The sequence below is a fragment of the Artibeus jamaicensis genome, unplaced genomic scaffold (assembly GCF_021234435.1).
Source record: "Artibeus jamaicensis isolate MK-2021 breed Jamaican fruit bat unplaced genomic scaffold, CSHL_Jam_final scaffold_847, whole genome shotgun sequence".
In the NCBI taxonomy this organism is placed as follows: Eukaryota; Metazoa; Chordata; class Mammalia; order Chiroptera; family Phyllostomidae; genus Artibeus; species Artibeus jamaicensis.
Window position 1 is genome coordinate 985,608 of NW_026522057.1, and position 22,809 is coordinate 1,008,416.

Below are 22,809 nucleotides of genomic sequence, written 5' to 3' on the forward strand. Positions count from 1 at the left end.
TGACCAAAGGAAATGCCATTTTAGGATTGGCTACCGCTGCAACTACCGCGCTTGATTCAAAGCTCAGTTCTGTGGCGCTATTCCACTGCTCCGTCCTCTGAACACGCCCTCTTCAGGTGACCCAATCCACGGTCGCCGTCCTCTTAGACCCTACCCAGACTCCAAATCTGACTAGTTTTGTGTTCCCGCTCTCTCCTCTCCACTCATTGGTATGATTATTTGCCTACTAGTTGCGAAGATACTGTGCTTAGACACTTTAAGCTATTAGCAGTCTTATTTAATCTTAACAACGCTACAAGTCGGATTGCTGTGTTCTACCCCATTTGGTAGAAACAGAAACCAAGGCTTAGGAAAGTTGTCACTTGCTCAGAAAGTTGTCAGCCAAGTCATATAGAAAGCAGTGCTCTTCATTTCCTGCACCTGAGGGGAAGATAATTGGCAGACTGAAATGGTTGCACTTCCCCACACCTGGAACATCATCCGTTGCATTCTACCATGGCCTTGCCTACATTGATCAGAATAGGATTTTATTTACATTCAGATGCAGGCATACCGGTAAAGATTCTTGGAAAGGATTCTCATTTCAGTCTTTCAAGGCTTAGGCAGGGCGAAATCTTTGGGAGTACAGAGCTGGACCTGAAAATGCCAACTCCTGTGGACAAACAGACATGGGCTCTTCCAAGAGCCATGGGCTCTTGGCTGGGTGACCTGAGCCAAGTCATGTAACATTTTAGATTAAATGTAAAATGAGTATCCACCCCTTAAGGATATTGTGAGAATCAAAGGTAATAATGTTTGCTTCAACAATAAGCATTGTGCCTGGCTCATGCTACCATAGTGTGATAACATGGCGACTGCGGGTTGGGGTGGGGGAATGGGGAGAAATCTCTTCAGAGTCCTTGAAGCCAGGGCTAGGGACTGAGAAACCCAGTCTAGTAAATTGTGTGACCCATGCTTCCATTAAAATAATACTGACTGAGCAATTATGATATGCAGAGGTTTGTACTAGGTCCTAAGGAGAAAAAACATCATCTCTGTTTTTGAGGAAGTCAGTCTTATGAAAAAATTATTTATTCATTATTTATTTCTATTTAGAGAGGGAGAAAGGGAGGGAAAAAAACATCAATGTGTGGTTGCCTCTCATGCACCCCCTACTGGGGACCTGGCCTGCAACCCTGACTGGGAATTGAACCATCAACCCCTTGCTTTGCAGGCTGGCGCTCAGTCCACTGAGCCACACCAGCCAGGGCTGGAAAATATTTTAAAATAAATTTTAAATCCATCCACTTCTCTCAGTCTACTACCGCCATTTCGATCCAAGCCTAGCTGCCACTATCTTGCCTATACTACTTAACCTTGCCTCTCTCTGGTCTCTGCTTAACCTTATCTAGAAAAATATTTTTTAAGATTTTATTTATTTATTTTTAAAGAGAGGGTAAGGGAGGGAGAGAGGGAGAGAAACATCAATGTGTGAGAGAAACATCAATCCGTTGCCCTTGCATGCACCCCAAACCAGCAACCCAGGCATTACCCTGATCAGAATCTAACCAGTGACCTTTTGCTTTGTGGGACAATGCTCAACCAACTTAGCCACACAGATCAAGGCCAGAAAAATATTTTTATAATGTAGATCAAAGTATGTCACTATCCTTGAGTAGCTTTCCATTGCTCTTAGAAGAAATTTTAAGCTCCTTATCCTTGCCTACAAGGTCCTACATGTTCTGGCTCCATTCACCTCTTCAAATTCATCTCACACTACTCCCTTTCCTTAACTGTATTCTTACCATACTGGTCTTCTTTCTGTTCTTTCAGATGGTTTGATGCCTGGTCAGAGCACATTCCTGAGTTGTAGGCTTTGTCCCAGGTTGGGATGTATTCAAGATGCAACCAATCCATGTTTCTCACTCATATGCATGTTTCTGTTCCTCTTTTTCTCCCTCAGTTCCCCTCTCTCTAAAAATAAATGAATAACAATTTTTTAAAAATGGATACTAATTACTTCATAGCAAGTAATGAAGGTAAATGGGACTTTATCTTTGTGGGGAAATTAAAATTATAACAAGATTTAAAGAGGACTTCCAGTTAACATGGTGAGTTCAACACATACTTTTACCCTATTCCTGTCTAAAACTTGTCTACATAACAATAAAGGAATTATTTTAAGGTAAAGCTCCCAAGATCAAAGAGGATGGGAAAAGAAGCAACAAGCCACAAAATTTTAAAAGCTGGAAAAGATATAGACAAGTAGTGACTAACCTAGCAGACTAAGAAAAGAGAATTGCAACAAGGAAAACCATGAAGCAACCATAGTGACAATACAAAAACCACAAAAGGCTCAAATTTTTGTTGTGCCAGGTACCTCTAGGAGTAGGGGATGAAAATGGGGTTGAAAAAGTGGATTAGGTTGAAATTTTTTAAGAAGAAATTTCACCTTCTAAATCTCCCCCAAGCCAATAGAAGATTAGAAGTTTGTTTTCTGGCAAGGGAATAACAAAAAGAATGTTGAACTGAGGGAATGTTGAGGTTAGAAGGACATAGAAAAGAAAGGGATCAAATGAATAATTACATATAGAATGTTGAGCTCTTGTGAGAGACAGTTATTTCCCAATATCTATTTTCCCCTTCTATTATAGTAATAGAACCCAGATAGAATCCTGATTTTTAATTATTTATGTATTTTTGTTAGTGTACAGCCACCAAAATAAAACCCCAAATTGTCAATGTCCTGTAGAGCTAAAAATGCTCACATGATGACATTCTATTCAACGAAAGATGAACAGAAGCAATGAGTGCAACTTCCATGTGGAGATGCCAAAGGAAAAGCACTTATCTTTCAGAAGACATGGTGGTGAGCTATCTTGGACCATGTCAATCAGGGTAATACTCCAGGGATGAATGACAAAGGAGTAGAAGAAGAAGCGTAGATTCCTAGCATCACAGATTCACTATACCAGGTTTGGGCTGCCGACTCTCGAAATGTTATATATGACAAATAAACTGCTTAGGTATATTCACAATGTATCAAGCATTAAGAACTACCAGAATTGCAAAAGAAATACAAGTAAATTGACAGTTGTAACTGAAAATTTGTAAATATTTTTTGTTGATTGGTTTTTGAGAGAGAGGAAGGGGGACAGGAGAGACATATCGATTTGTTGTTCCACTAATTATTTATCTTTGCGTTCATTAGTTGATTCTAATATGTGCCCTGACCAGGAATCAAGCCGGCAACCATGGCTTATCAGGATGGTGCTCTAACCAACTGAGCTATCAGGCCAGGGCTGTAGCTGGTTTTTTAAATTTTTTTTTTAGCGGAGGTATAGGAAGTGCACCAGCTGGGCTGCATGGACTTGGAAAATGAGGTACAGAGGCAGGAAAGGGCCCCTGGAGCTTAGCAGAGAGAAAGGCAAAGGTGCATGCCTGAGGGAAGGAAGGAAGGAAGAAGGTGCGGGGTGAGCATGGGGTGAGAGGGTGAGAGAAGGTGAAGAGATGTAGCTGAAATTTTTAATTCATATCACTAGGAAATAATTATAACAAAAAGTAATCAGAAATACTGAAGACATTATTAGTATGCTTAAGTAACTATATACATACAGAAATCTATATTCAAAAACCAGCAAATACATATTCAAACATCTTAGATCATTTGCAAAAATGGACCATATATTAGGCCTCAAAGAAAGCCTAAATAAATTCCAAAAAGCCATTATCATGATCAAATCACTGTCTTTTCCAACCACAAAGCTTTATTGCATTTCAAATTAACCTTTATATATAGTATAAATAACACTATGAATTGCCCTTGGGTTTAAAGAAATCATGAAGGAAGTCAAATACTTAGAAGTGAGTGATAATAAATATGCTATATGTCAAAATTTATAGGACACAGATAAAGCTATTTCTTTTAAAGATTAAAAAAAAATTACCTTCAAAGAGAGGAGAAGGGAGGGAGAAGGGGAGATGTTAGAGATATATGAATCAGCTGCCTGTCACACACCCCCACATGGTGACCTGGCCTACGATCCAGTTATGTGTCCACATTTTGGTTTCCAGGCCAGTCCAGTATGTGTCTTGACTGGTGACCTTTTAGTTCCAAGGCTGGTGCTCCATCCACTGAGCCTCAACAGCCAGGGCTCAACTTCAGCTGTTTAGTCTAGCATTTGGTAAGCGCGTAGGCCCTTTTCTTTTTTTTTCAGTATATTTTATTAATTATGCCATTACAATTGTTCTATTTCCCCCTTCATTCCCCTCCACCCTGCACACCCCCTCCTCCACCATTCCCCCCCTTTAGTTTATGACCACGTCTCAAGTTCTTTAGATTCTATATTTCCCATATTATTCTTGCCCTCCCCCCTGTCTATTTTCTACCTACCATCTATGCTACTTATTCTCTGTACCTTCTCCCCCCCTTCTCCTTCTCCCACTCCCGTTGCTAGCCCTCCATGTGATCTTCATTTCTATGGTTCTGCTCCTGATCTAGCCATGCTCTTAGTTTGCTTTTGTTTTAGGTGTGGTTGTTAATAACTGTGAGTTTGCTGTCCTTTCACTGTTCATCTTTTTTATCTTCTTTTTCTTAGGTAAGTCCCTTTAACATTTCATATAATAAGGGCTTGGTGATGATGACCTCCTTTAACTTGACCTTATCTGAGAAGCACTTTATCTGCCCTTCCATTCTAAATGAAAGCTTTGCTGGATAGAGCAGTCTTGGATGCAGGTCCTTGCCTTCCATGACTTGGAATACTTCTTTCCAGCCCCTTTTTGCCTGTAAGGTCTCTTTTGAGAAATCAGCTGACAGTCTCATGGGAACTCCTTTGTTAGGTGACTGTCCCCTTATCTCTTGCTGCTTCTAGGATTCTCTCCTTCGTTTTAATCTTGGGTAATGTAATTATGATGTGCCTTGGTGTATTCCTTCTTGGGTCCAACTTCTTTGGGACTCTCTGAGCTTTCTGGATTTCCTGGAAGTCTATTTCCTTTCGTAGGCCCTTTTCTTACTGCTCCAGCACTACTACTTCACCAGCCAGGGACAGATAAATTTGTATTTAGATGAAGAAGTCCAGCTCTTTAAAAATTTTACCAGGAAACAAATTTTTTAAAGCTACCTAAGAATTGAACTCATGAAGTGAGGAAAAGAGCAATAGAGAAATCTTGACAAGAGGGAAAGACACAAAGAACATAGGGTAGAAATCAAGAGAGAAGAGAGAAATAAAAGATTAATCATTCTCAGAATTTCAAGCTGATGGAACAATGAGCATAAAGTATATAGTTCATTGCTAAGGGTACAAACTTTCAGTTCTAAAATAACCCATGGGGATGTAATGTATAGCATAGGGAATATAGTCAATAATATTGTAATAACTTTGCATAGTAACATGGTTATTAGGCTCACTGGTGATCACTCATTAAGGTACATAAATGTTTAATAACTGTTGTACATCCGAAACTATTGTAATACTGTATGTTAACTATACTTTAAAAGATACAGAGCAACCCTGGCCAAGTAGCTCAATTGGTTAGAGCGTTGTCCTGACACACCAAGGTTGTGTGTTCAATCTCAGGTCAGGGCACATACAAGAATTAACCAGTGAATGCATAAATAGGTAGAAAAACAAATTGGTGTTTCTCTTTCTCTCTCTAAAAATCAATAAATAAAAATATATAAAGCATTGTTTGTCATTATTTCAGGAACAGAATTCCTTCATAAATCATATTTTCCTGAACAAATACTGTGACTTTTAAAAAATGTGTTGGTTGGCTTAAGTCCGTTTAGCTTTTCCCACAAAATAAAAGACATGTTTTTCATTATCTACAACTTTATTGATTTAGATATTTTGAGTATGTTGGCTGTCTCCTGCATGGTATAATGTTGATTGTTCTCACTTGATGTTTCTATTTGATCACTATCAACTTCAGCTGCTTTACCCGACTGTGGAGTATCATCTAGCAAGAAATCTCCAGCATGAAACTACACAAACCACTTTTTGTGTTTGTGTTCAGTTGGTCACAGCACCTTCTCTATATACTGCACAAATCTCTTTTTGCATTTCAGTTGCATTTTTACCTTTGTTTTTTTCTTTAAAGATTTTATTTAAAGATTTTTTTTTTTTGAGAGAGGGGAAGGGAGGGTGAAAGAGAGAAAGAAACATAAATGTATGGTTGCCTCTCACATGGCCCCCACTGGGGACCTGGCCCACAACCCAGGCGTGTGCCCTGACTGGGAATCAAACTGGTGACCCTTTGGTTCACAGCCCACGTTCAATCCACTAAGCTACACTAGCCAGGCGCATTTTTACCTTTCTTGAAATAATAAAGAATAATATGTCAAAAATGTGTAATTCCTTCCATCTTCAATATTAAAATGGCTACATAAAAATTCACCAATTTTGATAAGTTTTTAAAAAAGATTTTATTTAAACCCTGGCTGGGTTAGCTCAGTGGATTGAATGTGGGCCTGTGAACCATAGAATCACTGTTCGATTCCCAATCAGGACACGTGCCTGGGTTGCAGGGTTCCCAGTCAGTTTCCTTCTTTAGAGGGGAAGGGAAGGAGACAAGGAGAGAAATATCAATGTATGGTTGCCTCTCATGCATCCCCTGCTAGGAACTGGCCTGCAACCCAGGCACGTGCCCTGACTGGGAATCAAACCGTGATCCTTTGGTTCATAGGCACGCGCTCAATCCACTAAGCTATGCCAGCCAGGGCTTGATAAATTTTTTAAATGCACACTGATATGACAGCTGTCACAATACAATCTAACAAAACTATCTCAATGAAATTAAAGACAACTAAGTGCTACTAGAGCCATCTCATGGAAAAAAATAAACTTTTTGGCCAACCCAATTTGTTATTAGTCCCTCTTCTTAAGTATCCTTTTCTAAGTTTGCCAACCTTTAACTACAGGTTCAAAATCTTTCACTTGAAGAATGTCAGGTCTCATTGTCCTACTTGAGTGTGAGACAGCCCCCTCTTCCCTTGCCAACTGGAAGACAGTTTTTCTTTTTTTCTTTCTTAATTTTTCTTATTTCTTTCTTTCTTTCTTTCTTTCTTTCTTTCTTTCTTTCTTTCTTTCTTTCTTTCTTTCTTTCTGTTTTTACAAGACAGTTTCTGAAAGGGGTCTTTAGACTGTACTTGTGTATAAGGAATTTTGATGTGATGAACTGTACTGTGGCGCTAACCTCTGGCGGGTGAGTATTCTCTTCATTCTGGAACGCAGTCTTAGAAAACAAGTCTCACTTTAAAATTACAAGCCTGTGATCTTTTATTCAAAAACAATAATCACATAAAGAATCCCTTTTGCCCTGGCTAGTGTAGCTCAGTGGAATGAGTACTGGCCTGAGAACCAAAGGGTTGCTGGCTTGATTCCCAGTCAGGGCATATGCGTGACTGGCTGTCCAGTCCCCCCAGTAGGGGGCACATGAGAGGCAACCCCACACTGATATTTCTCTCCCTTTCTTTCTCCCTCCCTTCTCTGTCTAAAATAAATAAAATCTTTTAAAAAAGAAAATAATCCTTTTTGCAAAAATACTCAAGTGTTCCCAAAGGCCTTCCTTAATACTTTGATATTCCAAACACCTCCTTTTGAAGTCTAGGGTCTTTCCTTTTGATTTTCTTAACTGTCAGATGCTCACTTTCCAACGTCTTTGGTGAAGTGTGTGAAGTTTCCCCAAATCACTTTAATTGCTTCATAAAGTACTGTATCTTGCCTAAGATTTGCAATTTCACTTTGCAGTGAATGTACACTGTACTGTCCAGTGATAAGACAAAAATGTCAATACAGAAATGCTGTTAATCATGGTGACAAGTTTGAATCAAGAATCATTTTTAAAAGCCCTGGTTGGTGTAGCTCAGTGGATTGAGTGCAGGCCTGTGAACCAGACAATTACAGTTCAATTCCCAGTCAGGGCACATGCCTGGGTTGCAGGCTGGTCCCCTGCAGGCCAGTTCCCAGCAGGGGACTCACAAGAGGCAACCATACATTGATGTTTCTCTCTTTCTCTCCTTCTCTCCTTCCCTTCCCCTCTAAAGATAAATAAAATAAAATCTTAAAAAAAATCATTTTTAAGTAGCCAGTTTATTAATGAATAATTCCATTTTTTAAAAGATGTTATTTATTTTTAGAGAGAGGAAGGAAAGGAGAAGGAGAGAAATATCAATGTGCAAGAGATGCATTGATTGGTTGCCTCTCACATGCCCCCAACTGGGGGCCTGGCCTACAACCCAGGTATGTGCCCCGAGTGGTCTTTAGGTTTTCCCACTACTTTTTCCTCAGTGGATTGAGTGCAGGCCTGTGAACCACACGATTGCGGTTCGATTCCCAGTCAGGGCACATGTCTGGGTTGCAGGCCAGTTCCCTGCAGGCCAGTTCCCAGCAGGGGACGCACAAAAGGCAACCATAACATTGATGTTTCTCTCCTTCTCTCCTTCCCTTCCCCTCTAAATAAATAAATAAATAAATAAAATCTTTAAAAAACAAAAAAGTTTTTTTGGCTCTCCATATTCCTAAGCCTGGGTACTGACCAGGATAGAGGGTGGCATGGAAACTCTAGACTCAAGCCCAGCAGTGCAAATTAACTCTCATTACTGAGGTGACCAATTTTTGGAGTTCTCAGTAAGAAAACTAAGGGCAGCACGGCAGCAGCATGCAGTGCTCACAACCGCCAGTAGATGGCGCCAGACCACTAATGTACCTAATTCAGAAAAGTGGACTGGAATTCAGTTCCATCCTAGTTCCTCCACAACCCGAGAAAGGAGTTCTGGCTCAACGCAGGTATCCAGCATCCCTAAGGGAAACAGTTTTCATTCCAGGTCTGACCAGACAAATAAGACAATAAGTAGTATAGATATTCCAATGACTTTATTAACTCGCTCTTTCTGGTGATGGCAGAACCTGGTAGGTGGAGAACTGGAAAGGAAGCTATGGTTTCAGTATGGGTCATTAAAGGGGTACAAAGGGTGCCCTGCGTCTCTTGGGACCCTCTTCCCATCCACCTGGAAATAGAGAGACATAAGACCTCATTAGGAGTTAATATTTCAAAGATACCAGACATCTGTCCCCACACTTCCTCAACCTCACTTGTGTTCTGCATGACACCAGATGGCAGTGACAGGGGCCCAGCCTCAGGGAGTGCCAGAGTATCAACAGCATTCCCATCAGACCCACAGCCAGGTACATAAAGTTGCCATCTCAGCTGGAAAGGAACTCTCTATTTTCTTCTGCGCAACAGGCTTCCACCCAACCTCAAACTCTAAAAAGGTTGAGAATGCCTTCTAGGCTCCCCTCATATCATTTACTGAGATTTTTCTATGTGTCATGAACTGGAATCACTTGACAGATAGGAAGCTAAGGCTTGGAGAAGTTAAATAATGTTCTAGCTTACAAGATACAGAAAAGTAGGACTGGGACTCACAGGCTATCTATACCTTATCCCTGAACCACAATACTTCCCCCTGCTGAATAAAAGCCCAGTGTGTCCAGGACAGCAATCCTACCCACCACCATTCTGCCTCTCTCTGACTAGCAAGGTTGAGGCCACACTTGGGCCAGAATCCTGCTCCAAATCTAACATTCACTGACTCTGGGGGGGTGAAACATACTCACCGTAAGCAGGGGCACAATGTATCGCAAATTTTTGTTCAGGGAATCTAGCTGCTTCATCTCTTGTGGGGTAAAAGTGAAGTCAAAAACCTAGGGATGGGGATTAGGGGGTTAGGAAAGCCAACTTTGTGAGTGGAGGTCAGGATTCCAGAACACCCGCTTCTTAGCCAGGCCAGACTGTGTCCCAGTGGGTCCCGTTACCAAGTACCTGGATGTTCTGAAGGATACGAGAAGGTGTGATACTCTTGGGGATGGAGATCACTCCCCGCTGGACCTGCCACCTATGGTGGGGGGATTGAGGTAGATGAGGAAAAGGAGTCAGTACTCATAAGCATTGTTTTGTCTTCCATGCAGCCTTTTTAAAGCTCCTGGAGGCCCTGAGCCCCCCTGAAATGGGGAACATGCTTCAGAGTGGCCTCCAGCAGATCACAGGGCAAGAGTCTCACCCAGGCACTTAAGTAAGAAGCCCCTAAACCTTTGACTCCCAACTCAGAAGCCCTTTCCCTGACCCAACCTCCTTTCCCCAAGACTGCCTGTACCTGAGCAAGATCTGGGCTGGAGACCGGCCATACTTTTTAGCCAGTGCCAGGACCACAGGTTCCTCAAGCACGACAGGCTCATCAGGATTACTCCAAGTACGATCAGGGGAGCCCAGAGGGCTGTAAGCTGTCACCTTCAGGTCACGGGCTTGGCAGTGAGCAATCAGCTTGTTCTGAGCCAGATATGGGTGGCATTCCACCTGAGCCAAGAAACAACCCATCACCATGAAGTAGCCACATGTAGCTTGCCTGACTGCACCCAGACATGCCATCCTGACCACCCCCAACTTCTCTTCTGCCCACTTTTTTTACTCTGATTTCACTGTCCATTTCATTCTCACCCCACATATCAATGCAATGCCTTTCTTTATGCAGAGGATCCCTGCACCAATATTTCTGACAATTTGCTACCCATCTCCATGAAGTAGACCTATATCATCTGTTCACTCACTCTTGCACCACCCCCCCCAAATAACTGATCTGGTGTGCTGTGCTCACCTGCAGGACAGCTGGGCGCACAGAGGCCACACTGAGCACATCATCAATCTGCCGACTGCTGAAGTTGGACAGGCCCAGTGCCCGCACCAACCCCTTAGCCACCAGTGCTTCCAGTGCCTTCCAGGTCTCCTTATAGTCAATGAAGTCATAGCGCATAGTCCCATCAGCGTTCTTAGGGAAAGGGTCATCTCCCCGCCTGAGTGAAAGACAGCCCCCCAAGTGTGGGCATAAATGCCAGGCTTTTGCCTTACCTGCCATCCAGCCCCTCTATGTCCCATACTCCAAACCCAGAAAGGGCCAAGGGCCAAGAATGAGATGTCTTCCTCTTCAAGGAGTTGCATGCTCTTGCAGCTGCATTCTGGCATAGGGCACAAAGCTGATGGCAAGCTCCTCTCACACCCACTGCTGGAACTTATTATTTACCCCAGGGCCTACTTCAGCAGAAGCTAGTACCTTTCCTGAATGAATAAAGGGAACAGGAGGGAGGACTCATGCATACCCTAGGATATATCCCATGTGCAGCTGTACTCCCTTTTCTGTAGCTAAACTCCTAGCAGAAAGGACTGAGTTTCCATGCCAACCAAGCTCTTTAGCTCTGCTACTATCCTGCTCTGCTACTGTGACTTACCATAAGTTACTGACATGACTCCCCAATCACCACCTCCCTGGATAAAGACCCAAGCAAAGCTCACTCAAAGGCATAAGGCCAGTGTATCAGGTACAGGTCCAAATACTCCAGCTGGAGGTCAGCCAGTGTCTTCCGGAGGGCAGGTTCCACATCCTCAGGGTGGTGCTTAGTGTTCCATAGCTTGGAAGTCACAAACAGCTCCTCCCGAGACACCGCCTGGTGCGGGGGGCAGGGCCCATAATGACAAGAGCCATGGGCACCCAGTCACACCCACCCGCACCTCTGGGAGAGGAATGAGAAGGGAACCGATACCAGACCCCTCTAGCCAGGCCCCAGCCCCTTAGATCCCTGACCCCATCCCTCTGTAGCCCCAGTCCTCACCTTGCCAGGTCCCACGTTCTCCTTCAGGGCCTCCCCAATCTCAGTCTCATTGCCATAGGCAGCAGCACAGTCAATGTGGCGGTAGCCTACACTCAGGGCATACTTAATAGCTGCTTTTACCTGCCAGGTAAAAGAGCAGAGGGTTGCAGATCTGTTGGTCTGTACCATAAACTGCACTTCTGAGGGTCACTGATGTGGGGAGGAGTGCAAGAACATACCACTGCAGTCACCTATGCAGTGGGCGTATGACGAGGGAATACGGTTCTAGTCCATGGGACCAAGAGCCTTAAACCCTCTGACCCCATCCCACTAACCCCCAAGTTTCCTTCCTACGCAAAGTGTCAGCGGGGCCAGCAAAAAACTAACAATGTGCTCCTAGCTACAGGCTCAGAAGATGGACACTTTGACAGAGGACAAAAGTATAGGTTGTAGAGCCAGGCTCCCAGCCCTGAAACACGATACACAGGTAAAGAATTCCTAGGCCAAGGCCATTCAGAGAAAGACCCACAGGGAATCATGCAAGGACCACGCAAGGTCTGGAGGATCAGGCAAGCAGAAGAGGCAGGGTGGAAGGGAAATAGGAAGGTAGAGAAGTGAGATGGAAGCCAGGCCCCCAGCTGCCTGTCAGGAGAGAAAAAAATCAGGTACCAAGTAGAAGGACACATAAATTTATATCATCTAAAAACCTGACTAGAAACATGGCCATCAGAAGGTGCCAGGCCTTTGCCATTCAATACCCCCATCTAGGTGCGGCTCTTACTATCCAGACATATTCCCCCACCCCTGACTCTACCTCCTGATGTTCTATCCCAGCCTCCCCACCTTCTTGGCCCTGGCTCTGAGCTCCACCCTTGCCTTCATCTAGTTCCTAGACTAGTCCTGGGCCATGCCAGTGCTTGCATAGAGCACAAAGACTCCAGCTCCAGAGCTGTAAGCAGATGACGCAGAGGAGGGGCTGAGGGGGTCAGTAGGAAGAAAATCAAAGGAGAAAAAGGCAGTCTAACTTTTTCCCCTTTCTTCCCTATTTCACCAAACCACATCATAAACACTAGCCAAAATCCCAGAGGCTGTTCTTGCCACCTGGGTCCCTCCCAAACTTAATCCCCAAATTTCTCTAAACTCTGACTCAGATGTCCAAGGAAGAATGACGAAGCACTGGGGAGATGCCCCACTTTAAGTGGATGTTGAATCTCTTGCTATCACCCCCAGGGAAACAGGCCTCCATTCCCATGATTCCCTAGGCTGGAAGAGTGTACATGAGGGGTCATTAAACTCTAGCTCACAGCCACCATTTGTGTTTTCCAGCCTTTGAGCTAAGAATGAGTTTTATATTTTTAAATGGTTACACAAGTACATTATCACCTCTATTTTGCAACTTACCAACAAGATATAAATTATTAACCATCTAGTTCTTTAAGAAAATGTTTGCTAACCCTTGGTCTATAATATATAACCTAGTTATTCTTTAATCCCTGACACCTACTGTGTGCCTACCTGTGGAATGAGCACTAGTGAGAGGCCCCAACTTCAAGAAGCCTAGCGTGGAGCAGAAGACATGATCACAGCACAGGGTGATAACTGACTATTAGGGGTCAGCAAAGGGCCAGGCACAGAGTGATCCCATGTCTGCATAGCACTCAGTGTAGATCGTTAGAGAAAGGGTTCCTTTCTATGCCTTTGGTCTAGCTGACCCCCTCAGCCCCTCCTCTGCGTCATCTGGGGAAGCCAAGGGCACTTTGTTAGGTCCTTCTTCCTTTGCTTCTCCCACTGCCCTCCAGGCTCATCCCACCTTAAGTGGGACACAGGAGCAGGGCTGATAGGAAAAATGCAGGGACTATTTCCTAAATACTGCTTTCTCCTTAACAGAGATGCAAGAAGCCCTCCTCGCCTCCCCCCACCCCCATCCCTCACTTCGCCAGGATTGCTCTTCCAGGTGCCCAGTCCAATCAGAGGCATCTTCTGCCCAGTGTGCAGGACAACACAGGAAGCTGCCATTGCCACCTGAAACATAAATGGAAAGAGAATGGTGTGGGGATTAGTGCTGCTGCTTGGGTTTCAGCTGCCTACTGGTCAAGGCTCCTGTAACACATGGGTGGCAGAAGGGGCACAGAAGTGACAAGAGAACAAACATGCAGTTGCATATATGTGCCTGTGAGCAGAGGCAGCTGAGACAGAGGGCCCAGAAGCAACCACAGCCAGTATCTCCTGGACAAATGCTAACCAACCACCAGCCTGGCTGCCCTTCCTTCCACCAGGCTAAAGGTCTGTGTTAAAAAGCTCCAATACCTAAAATCAAAGGCAGGGCGGCTTCCCACAAGTACTGTCTTGACTACATGAGGTCTCAAGCCAGTCTAAAACAAACAAAGGCCATTATGAGTCAATGTGAGACCAGGTGACAGAACAGGCTCAGGAAAGGGCCAGCTTTCTGAGGCTGAGACAAACATTCCCAGGAGACTGTCAGAACTACATACAGAGACTCTGAGTTCCTCTCACAGAGGAATTCCTTGTGCTCATTCTAGAGGAACACCATGCTGGTAGGCCTCTTACAAGGGAAGTATACCATCTTTTAAAGACTTCATTTACTTATTTTTAGAGATAGAGGAAGGGAGGGAGAAGGAGTGGGAGACAAACATCCTAGTGGGAGAGAAATATCCATCGGTTGACTCTCCCCCCCCCACCCCCCCCCCCAGCTGGGGGCCTGGCCTGCAACTCCTGCAGATGCCCTGAATTGAACCGGCAACCTTTCAGTTCACAGGCTGGTGCTCAATCTGCTGAACCACACCAGGCAGGGTGGGAAGTATACCATCTTATAGATGAAAAAAAAAACAGCTAAGAGAGGTCAAGACATTTGCCTCAAATCAACAGCTAAGTGGCAGAGCTGTGGATCCAAGGAGGAACTAATAGAAAAAGAAGAGCCCTGGCTCGTGTAGCTCAGTGGATTGAGCGAGGGCCTGTGAACAAAGGGATTGTGTGATTCCCAATCAGGGCACATGCCTGGGTTGCAGGCCAGTTCCCAGCAGGGGACGCACGAGAGGCAACCATACATTGATATTTCTCCCTCTCTCCTTCCCTTCCCCTCTAAATACAAATGAATAAAAATCTTTAAAAATAAATATGACAAAAAAATTTAAAAAAAGAAAAAGGGAAGAAAAAGGCAGGTAGAGACACTCATAAAATACATGTGCTAATGGCAGACACATGCATAATTTGCTGTAGAAAACAAATGCCCTTTGTTGGGCAAGAACCAGGGAATAATGACATTTGCTTTTAAGAATGAGTTGGATTTTCCCTAGAGTCCAGGGGAAAAAGACTTTCCTGGAAGGGGAACTAGACATTGGACTTCAGTGCAGCAAAAAGCAATAAAATTCAGATGTAAGAAAATTTCCAATGGAACAAAAGCAGATGGGCACCGTATTTTCGGACCATAAGATGTACCTAGGTTTTAGAGGAGAAAAATAGGGAAAAATTTTTTGAAGCAAAAAAAAAAATTTAATAACATAAATAACATACAGCCCTGCCCCGGCTGGTGTAGCTCAGTGGACTGAGCGTAGGTCTGCGAACCAGAGGATCGTGGTTCAATTCCCAGTCAGGGCACATGCCTGGGTTGCAGGCCAGTTCCCTGCAGGCCAGTTCCCAGCAGGGGATGCACTAGAGGCAACCATACATTGATGTTTCTCTCCCTCTCTCCTTCCCCCTCTAAAGATAAATAAAAATCTTTAAAAAAAACCCCAAAACATAAATAACAACATTTCACCAATGTAAATGCAAACAGAATTCAACAGCAGCATTAAAAACCATTATTACTGACTTAACTTTAAGTATGGAAACTCCGCTAATCATCAGGGAACCACAAGAACTCCTCCTCACTACTGTCCACATTTATGAAGCTCAGTTCCTCACAATCACTGTCTTCACTGTGTTCATAGAGGATGTCATCTTCAGAGCCATGTAAGGCATTGCTGATGCCACGTTTTTTGAAGGACCTCACAACGGTTTCATCCTTAACTGACTGCATGAGGTTTTCAGCCACTCACAAACCGGGGTAATTGTGGGCCTCTTCATTTGTCCAGTTGGCGTCAGATCATGATTTCCAGCAGCCATCCATTTGTTCCACTCACTCTTCTCTCATGAAAACTTTAAATGGCTTGTTGATGAAAACATCCAAATGTTGCAACTGGCTGGTAAGTCCCCTAGGAATTATAGCTAGATGGGTTTTCTCTTCCTTAAATCTCTTTTTTGAGGCTTCAGTAATATGTGCCCTAAACTGGTCCAGCACTAACAGAGCAGGTTTTTTCAGAAGCCCTCCAGGAGATTTGGACCACACTTTTTCTATCCGTATCTTCAGGCCATTTTCGTCCATCCATCCTTTGTCACGAACATGACAGTAACTCCTCTTGGGACTGCCTCTTTTGGCATGTTTTTCTTTTGAAAATCAGCATTGGTGGCAGTTTGGTGCCATCTGCACAGCAGGACAACACAACCGTGTAATGAGTTTTCTCATGCCCTGAGGTTGTCAACGGTTATGGTTTTGGCACCTTTCACATCAACAGTCTTGTTTGATGGAACATCAAAGGTTAACGGGACTTCATCCATGTTCCCAATCTGGCTTATTTCAAATCCATTATTCTTCCTTGCATCCAGTACAAATTTGTGAAAAGATACAATCTTGGATTCATATTCTATAGGCATTTTTTGTGCAATCCTAGTTTTGGTGCGCACAGCAAGGCTGCATCTCTTCGTAAATCTGTGGCACCTTGATGGTGATGCAGTGAAGTCCTCAACACCTTTCTCTGCAGCTAGACGTTTGGCTTCGTGTTTGATCATTTCTGTAGATACTGAAAAGCCATTGTTCCTGTGACGTGTGATCCACTCTTTCATATACGCCTCTAACTGTGGCCATTTTGCAGCACGCCCACGAAAACGTTGTTTCTTATTGTCTGTTTTTTGCAGTAGATCCTGTTTCCTCCATTCCCGTATCATTTTTTCAGTCGGAGGTGGCCCAAAGTCTCTCTCTACTGCTCTGTTCCCATGTTCTTTGGCATACTTCACTACCTCCAGTTTAAAAGGGATTTTATATGAAATCCTTTTCTGTTTTGACATCTTTCCACAATTACAGCAGATTCAGCAGACTACAGTACGCTGTCGTATCTTTCTACAACTAAATACATAATGACAGAACTATCAGCACTGTGTCCTTCATAGTTATGGGTGCACTGTAGCCGAGAATATCAGTGGATGATGTACTGTTATGGGGAGATCTGCTGCTGGAGGGCCACAGGTTGTGCAAAACTCTTGTGTGGGGACAACGGTTTTGCACAACCTGTGTCACTCTGCAGCTGTTGCCAAATTACAGCTCCCATCTTCCCAACCTGTCCAAGCATGATGAGAGCTGTACTTTTGCGACAGCTTCAGGGCCACATTGACAGGTGACCCTGCAGTGGAATTTGCCTATGTTAATGTTAATGGGGGACACACCAGTCACATGATAGAGGCCACGTGATATATGGGTGCCGCAGGCCTTCTTCTCCTAACACCCATGCACTACCTATACCCTCCTCCCTAGCACAATAGTATGCCACAGTGGAGACTCTGCTCCTGCTTCCTTTGCTTGGCACTGCCGGGACACCCCTTCCTCCCAGCCCAAGGCCAACAGCATTGCCCCACTCTTGCTGCACCTTGGTGTCCTGCAGCAGCGACCCTTCTCCTGCCTCCGGTGACCCGGCTCCACCGCGCCCCCCCCACCCCCACCTGCCACAGCGAGCCAGGTAAACTACAATCGGACTATAAGACGCAGCCCCGTTTTCCTCCCAAATTTTTGGGGAAAGTGCGTCTTATAGTCAGAAAAAAAAGGACATTAATTGTCACAGCCCTCTTTGGAGAGCTCTAAAAAATCAGAGGTCTCCAAATGGCCCAAGAATGCTCATTCGGTCAGCAAGTGATGAATTTTCCAGGCCTTGTGCTAGACTCACATATTCAAAGAGTCCCCACCCTCCTGAAGCTTATAGTCTGCTGAGGGGGGAGGAGAAGGAGGACAGAGGATATGGGCACAATGCTTAAGAAATGTGACCAAATCTGCACAAGTGCTGCAGGGAAAGAGTAAGTTGGCTAGGATGGCTTCTTGAATCTGATATCTGAGTCAAGTCTTAAAGAACAGGAGTTATCCAAGAGAGAGGGAAAGGATAAAGAATGCTGACCCCAAAAGCCAATAAGGTAGAAACTTTTCCTTTGATCTCATCAGTATTATAAATACTCCTCTCTCAGGATTGGTTTCATTGTCAGCACTACCTTTATAAATATAACTTTTGTTTCCAAGTTTTGAAAAGACACCAAGAATATTATGGTAGCCCTGACTGGTGTGGCTCAGTGGCTTACCCATTGTCCCGCAAACCAAAGGGTCACCAGCTCAGTTCCAGGCTGGGGCGCATGCCTGGGTTGCAGGCCAGGTCCCCAAGAGGCAACCAATCAATGTTCCTCTCCCTTTCTATTTCCCACTTTTTCTCTCTCTAAAAATGAATAAATAAAATCTTAAAATAAAAATAAAAAAAGAACTTTGACTGTCGTGGCTTAGTTGGCTGGGCATCAGCCCACAAAGTGAAAGGTTGCTGGTTAGATTCCCCGTCAGGGCACATGCCTAGGTTGCGGGTCTAGTCCCAGGTCCATGTGCTTGTGAGATGCAACCTATCCATGTTTCTCTTGCTCTCTTTCTCTTTCCCTTCCCCTCTTGCTAAGAATAAATAAATAAAATCTTTTTTTTTTAAAGAGTATTATGGTAGAACAGGTAATAAAGGCAAGTTGCATGATGTACAACCTACACACCAAAATTGTCTTACTTAACACTTCTGACGCAGGAAGAATTTTACAGTCTAGCATAACCAGTTAAGGTGACCACTCCTTTCTGCTGAAACAAAAATGTTCAATCTGGGAAGCAAAGCACAAAGATTGCTGAGAGCAATACTCTTTGTTACCAGGCTTTCCAGGGATCAGGCAAGCATGTCTGAACTTCACAGGAAGAACTAGCCTGCCAGCTACTACCAGGGTCTGTGGCCGGTTTCTTGGACTTGATCCCCAAACATGTAACCTGTAACCACCCCCACCAACACCAAATTTCCCAGCACAGAGGAGGGCTCTGGAATCACTATTTGGCTGAGAGCTTGAATAAAAACTATGCCTAAGGTAAAAAGGAAGAAGAAACCTGATGCTTGCTTCTCTTTTGTTGGTGAAATTGAAAACCAAAAGGGCTGAGGCTTGGTGGGGGGCAGGGGAGGAATCATGGAGGAAGGCAGGAAGACCTAACAAAGATTTGCGAAGAACAAGAGCTCCAAAGGAGGAAATGCAGGGGCCCAGGCATAAGACTGATGTTTTTCCCTAGGACAGGAAGTCATCCTCCACCAGTTCTCGACTTCCTCATCTTCTGCCTGAGACCACAGCATTCCAGCCTAGCCCTGCATTAGTAGGCTTGGAGCTTGTCAGGAACTGCCTCACTGGACCTCATGTTATGGTGGCAAAGGTTCTAGATATAAAAGACAAACTGGGTGTGTATGGGGAGAGGGGGAAGAGTGTAGCACGAGGAGTCAGGTTTTATTATTCCCAAGTTGACACCTACCTTCTTTCTCAATGGGATTCAGTCTTCCCTTCTCAATGGAGGGCTCTGTAGTTGCTGGTTGGATGCAGGGAACTAGAAAACAAGGGGAAAAGAGGAAGCAGTATTTGTATGAGCACTCTCTAGCTGCATGGGCCTTTGCCTCTCATAAACACTGGTGTCCCTCAGGGTTCTATCCCCAATTCTCTTTCACTCTATAGTCCAGCGCAGTTATCACCTTAAGCACTGATTCTTCTCAGTCCAGTTCTCTATATTCAACTCCTTCTATACATCTCTATTAGAGTGTTCTATAGGTATCTGAAACTCGGCATATCTAAAACTATACTTGATAATATGTCCACAGTATAATCCATTGGTTCTTTGTTATTATTATTATTATATTTTATTTACTTTTAGAGAGAGGGAAAAGGAGGGAAAAAGACGGAGAGAAATATTGGTGTGTCAGGGAAACATCAGTGGCAGCCCCCAACTGGGGACCTGGCTGCCAACCCAGGCATGTGCCCTGACAGGGAGTCAAACCAGTGACCTTTTGGTTCACAGGTCTGCGCTCAATCCACTGAGCCACACCCTTCAGGGCCCACTGGGTCTTTAGAAAGCCATATAAATAAAGTATTTCAGGTGTTTCTGAGTATTATCAGATTATGATTTTGACAGGTGATAAAGAGGGGAGTACCACATTTTGCCGTGTATAACATGCACCCACGTTTTTGGCCCAAACTTACAGGAAAAGAACTTTCATTTTAATTTTAAGGTGCAATTATTTATTTATTTATATTTAGAAGCAAATCCAATTATCGTATTCCAGGGTATTATTTTACATACAGATATCATTATTGCTTTCTAGAGTTATATTTTTAACACATAAGCATAAATTAAAGAATTAAAAAGATATACATATGGATTTAGTACTACCCATGTATAATGTGTACCCTTATTTTTCCCCTCAAAAATTTGGGTGGGGGGTCAGGAGGTGGAGGGATTGAGCAAAAAAGAAAGAGGACTCATTGCAGGAGACCATTCTGCATGGGTGGGCCCAGTCCCCAGTGGCAAACATTTACTGCAAAGTAACTTCCTAAAATCCATGCTAAACCTTCCAAAGATGAATGTAACTGGTTCAACCACTTTTGCCCTTTTCATTTGCAAATATCCCTCTTCTGTGATGTGATTAGCAGCACTGGCTCCTTTGTTTTCTGTAAAAGGTAACCACCTAAAGCAACCTGTGTATAGTAAATGAGGACCATCATGTAATGTGCCAAGAAACCCAGTAAAGGTCCTGGCAAGGGCTGAGGCTTTTGCTGTTCTTGAGAGAAGAGCCATGCTGTGCCTTTTCCTCCACAGGACTTGGTAGTCCATGTGAATATCTCATTTCATCCTTAATGACGTGCACACTGTGGGCTGGTGTCCACATCAACTCATGGACATGGACAACAGGGTGGTGACTGCTGGGGGAAGGCAGGTATAAGGGGACCAAATTGTAATGAAATATATAAAGGTTATAAAAAAAAAGAAGAAAATTGGGCAAAAATGTGCACATTATACACAGCAATATATATCTTCTCCTGTACTTCTAAGAAGCCAACATAAAAAGCCACCTTATATATGTAATGGTTACCAAGATTTGGTCTTCAGCTGGGTTAAAAATCCTATTAATATAGGATTTTATATTAATAGATCTAACTTATAAATAGATTTAACTTGTAAATATAAAAAAAGGTACTGCCCTGACAGGTGTGGTTCGGTTGGGCACTGTCCTGCAAAGTGAAAGGCCGCTGGTTTGCTCCCTGGTCAGGGCACATGCCTGGGGTGCCAGTTTGGTGCCTGGTCAGGGCATGTACAAAGGCAAATGACGGATGCTTCTCACATCAGTGTTTCTCTCCCTGTCTTTCTCCCTCCCTTCTCTCTAAAAATAAGTACCAGGGATCTCTCTATTTCCAGTGTGGTCCCTCTCACCACAATCTATTAACTAAATCTGACCATGTGATTCCCAGGTTCCAACTCTTCCAGCAGTTTTCTCCTACCCAGGTCAAAGTCCAGACTCCTTTATATACCCTTTATAACCTGGATCCTACATTCTTCATTTTTCGTATTTCAGACTCCATGTTTTAGATTTTGCAGAGTCAGTCACCACTTAACTGATTCCAGGCCTCTGCACATTTTCGGAAGTCCCACTCTTACTTGGCCAACTGCTGCTCATCCTTCAGCTAGCACTTTAAGCTTTTGGCTCCTCTCATGTGCTTACAGCTTATACACACAGCTGCGGTTATCTGTTATTTAAATTTCCCTCACAAATCTGGGTACTCCTTGATGTCAGAGCCTGTCATCTGTCTGAATGCCTCTCTTCTAGGGTGCCTGCCACATACATGCATTACAAACACACACTAAACACACACACACAGAGGCAAAGGGGGTTGGTTGATCTTGACAGCTGGAGAAGCATTTGAGAAAGCCATTGCTTTCTTCCTCTACTTCTTGAGTAATCTGGAAAGAGTCATCCCTGGAAAATATCAACTTTATCATCTTCCCCCCCCAAAAATTCCAGTGAATCCAGACAGTTTGATACTGAGATTACTCCTGTACCCCACCCCTCAAAAAAAGAAAAAAAAAACAAAAACACAAACTGAGACCTTGGGAAAAATAATAGGACCAATCAGAACCATGAAGACTCTTCTAAGGAGGTCCTGCAGACCTAAGTATACTCAAGCGGAAGGGAGAGGTTAAGAAAAGCCCTTTACGGTGGAAGGTCAGGTTCTAGTCTCACTGTAACAGAAGTCTGGGGCAACAGAAAAGAAAACCCAAACCCAAGGCAGGCGCCTGAGTAAGCAAACTCTATCCCCTCTCGATTTTGAGAAGCATCTCTACAATTCCTCAGAAAGGCCTGATCTCCTTCCTGGAAAAAACCATGTTGGTGAGCGAACAAAATGGAAGATGGCAACTAAAGCTTACTGAGCATCTAATATATGCCCGGTTCTTTAAAAAACTTTGTCACTTAATTCTCCCTACATTTCTGATGTAATAACTAATTTTACCGCTGTGGAGAGAGAGGTCCAGAGAAACTGAGAACTTATTCGAGATCGCACAGCGAAGAGTTCAAATCTGAAATAAAGTCTGGCCCCCCTCCAGAACCTGCGCTCTCCACCCTATTCCTGTGGCGGAAACCTCTTGAAGGATCAACGACAATTCCTCTACAAGAGAGGTGGGGCGGCAGCAGGAGAAACTCACCTCCGCACGAGCACTGCGCGTGAAAACGGTGATTTAATGCGCCTCAGTTCTGAGCCCTGCTAACAATGCACTCGGCCTCAGCTTCCGGGATCGGTGGGCAGAGAGGGAACTCGGCTGACGGTGGCTGCAGGGATCTGGCTTAAGTCTGGCAGCGATGAGAAAGCTCCTCCCAGAGGTGGGGCGAGGACCGGGCTTTCGGACTCTCTTGCAAAGGTGGACCCTGCCCCTGCCCCCAAGAGGGTGGTTGCGGGCTCAGGGAAACGCGCACAGGGCGCTTGGGGCCGAATCCAGCCGTGCTTTTGCTGGCCCACATTGCACTGCGCGCCACGGCGAATTCGCTCTAGGCCAGTT

General features: G+C 44.1%; 1 protein-coding gene across 1 annotated transcript; it reads right to left on the minus strand.

Annotated features, from left to right (window-relative positions):
- Positions 1 to 8,833: 8,833 nt before the first annotated feature.
- Positions 8,834 to 22,608, minus strand: AKR1A1 (aldo-keto reductase family 1 member A1). Its single transcript, XM_037149254.2, has 10 exons — positions 22,459 to 22,608; positions 19,243 to 19,314; positions 13,551 to 13,640; positions 11,640 to 11,759; positions 11,323 to 11,474; positions 10,631 to 10,826; positions 10,133 to 10,332; positions 9,802 to 9,874; positions 9,597 to 9,683; positions 8,834 to 8,986 (listed from the first exon to the last, which is right to left on the minus strand). Exons 3-10 carry the CDS (start codon positions 13,632 to 13,634, stop codon positions 8,921 to 8,923), a joined length of 978 nt encoding a protein of 325 aa, XP_037005149.2. The 5' UTR covers positions 13,635 to 13,640; positions 19,243 to 19,314; positions 22,459 to 22,608; the 3' UTR covers positions 8,834 to 8,920.
- Between the last annotated feature and the right edge of the window lie 201 nt (positions 22,609 to 22,809).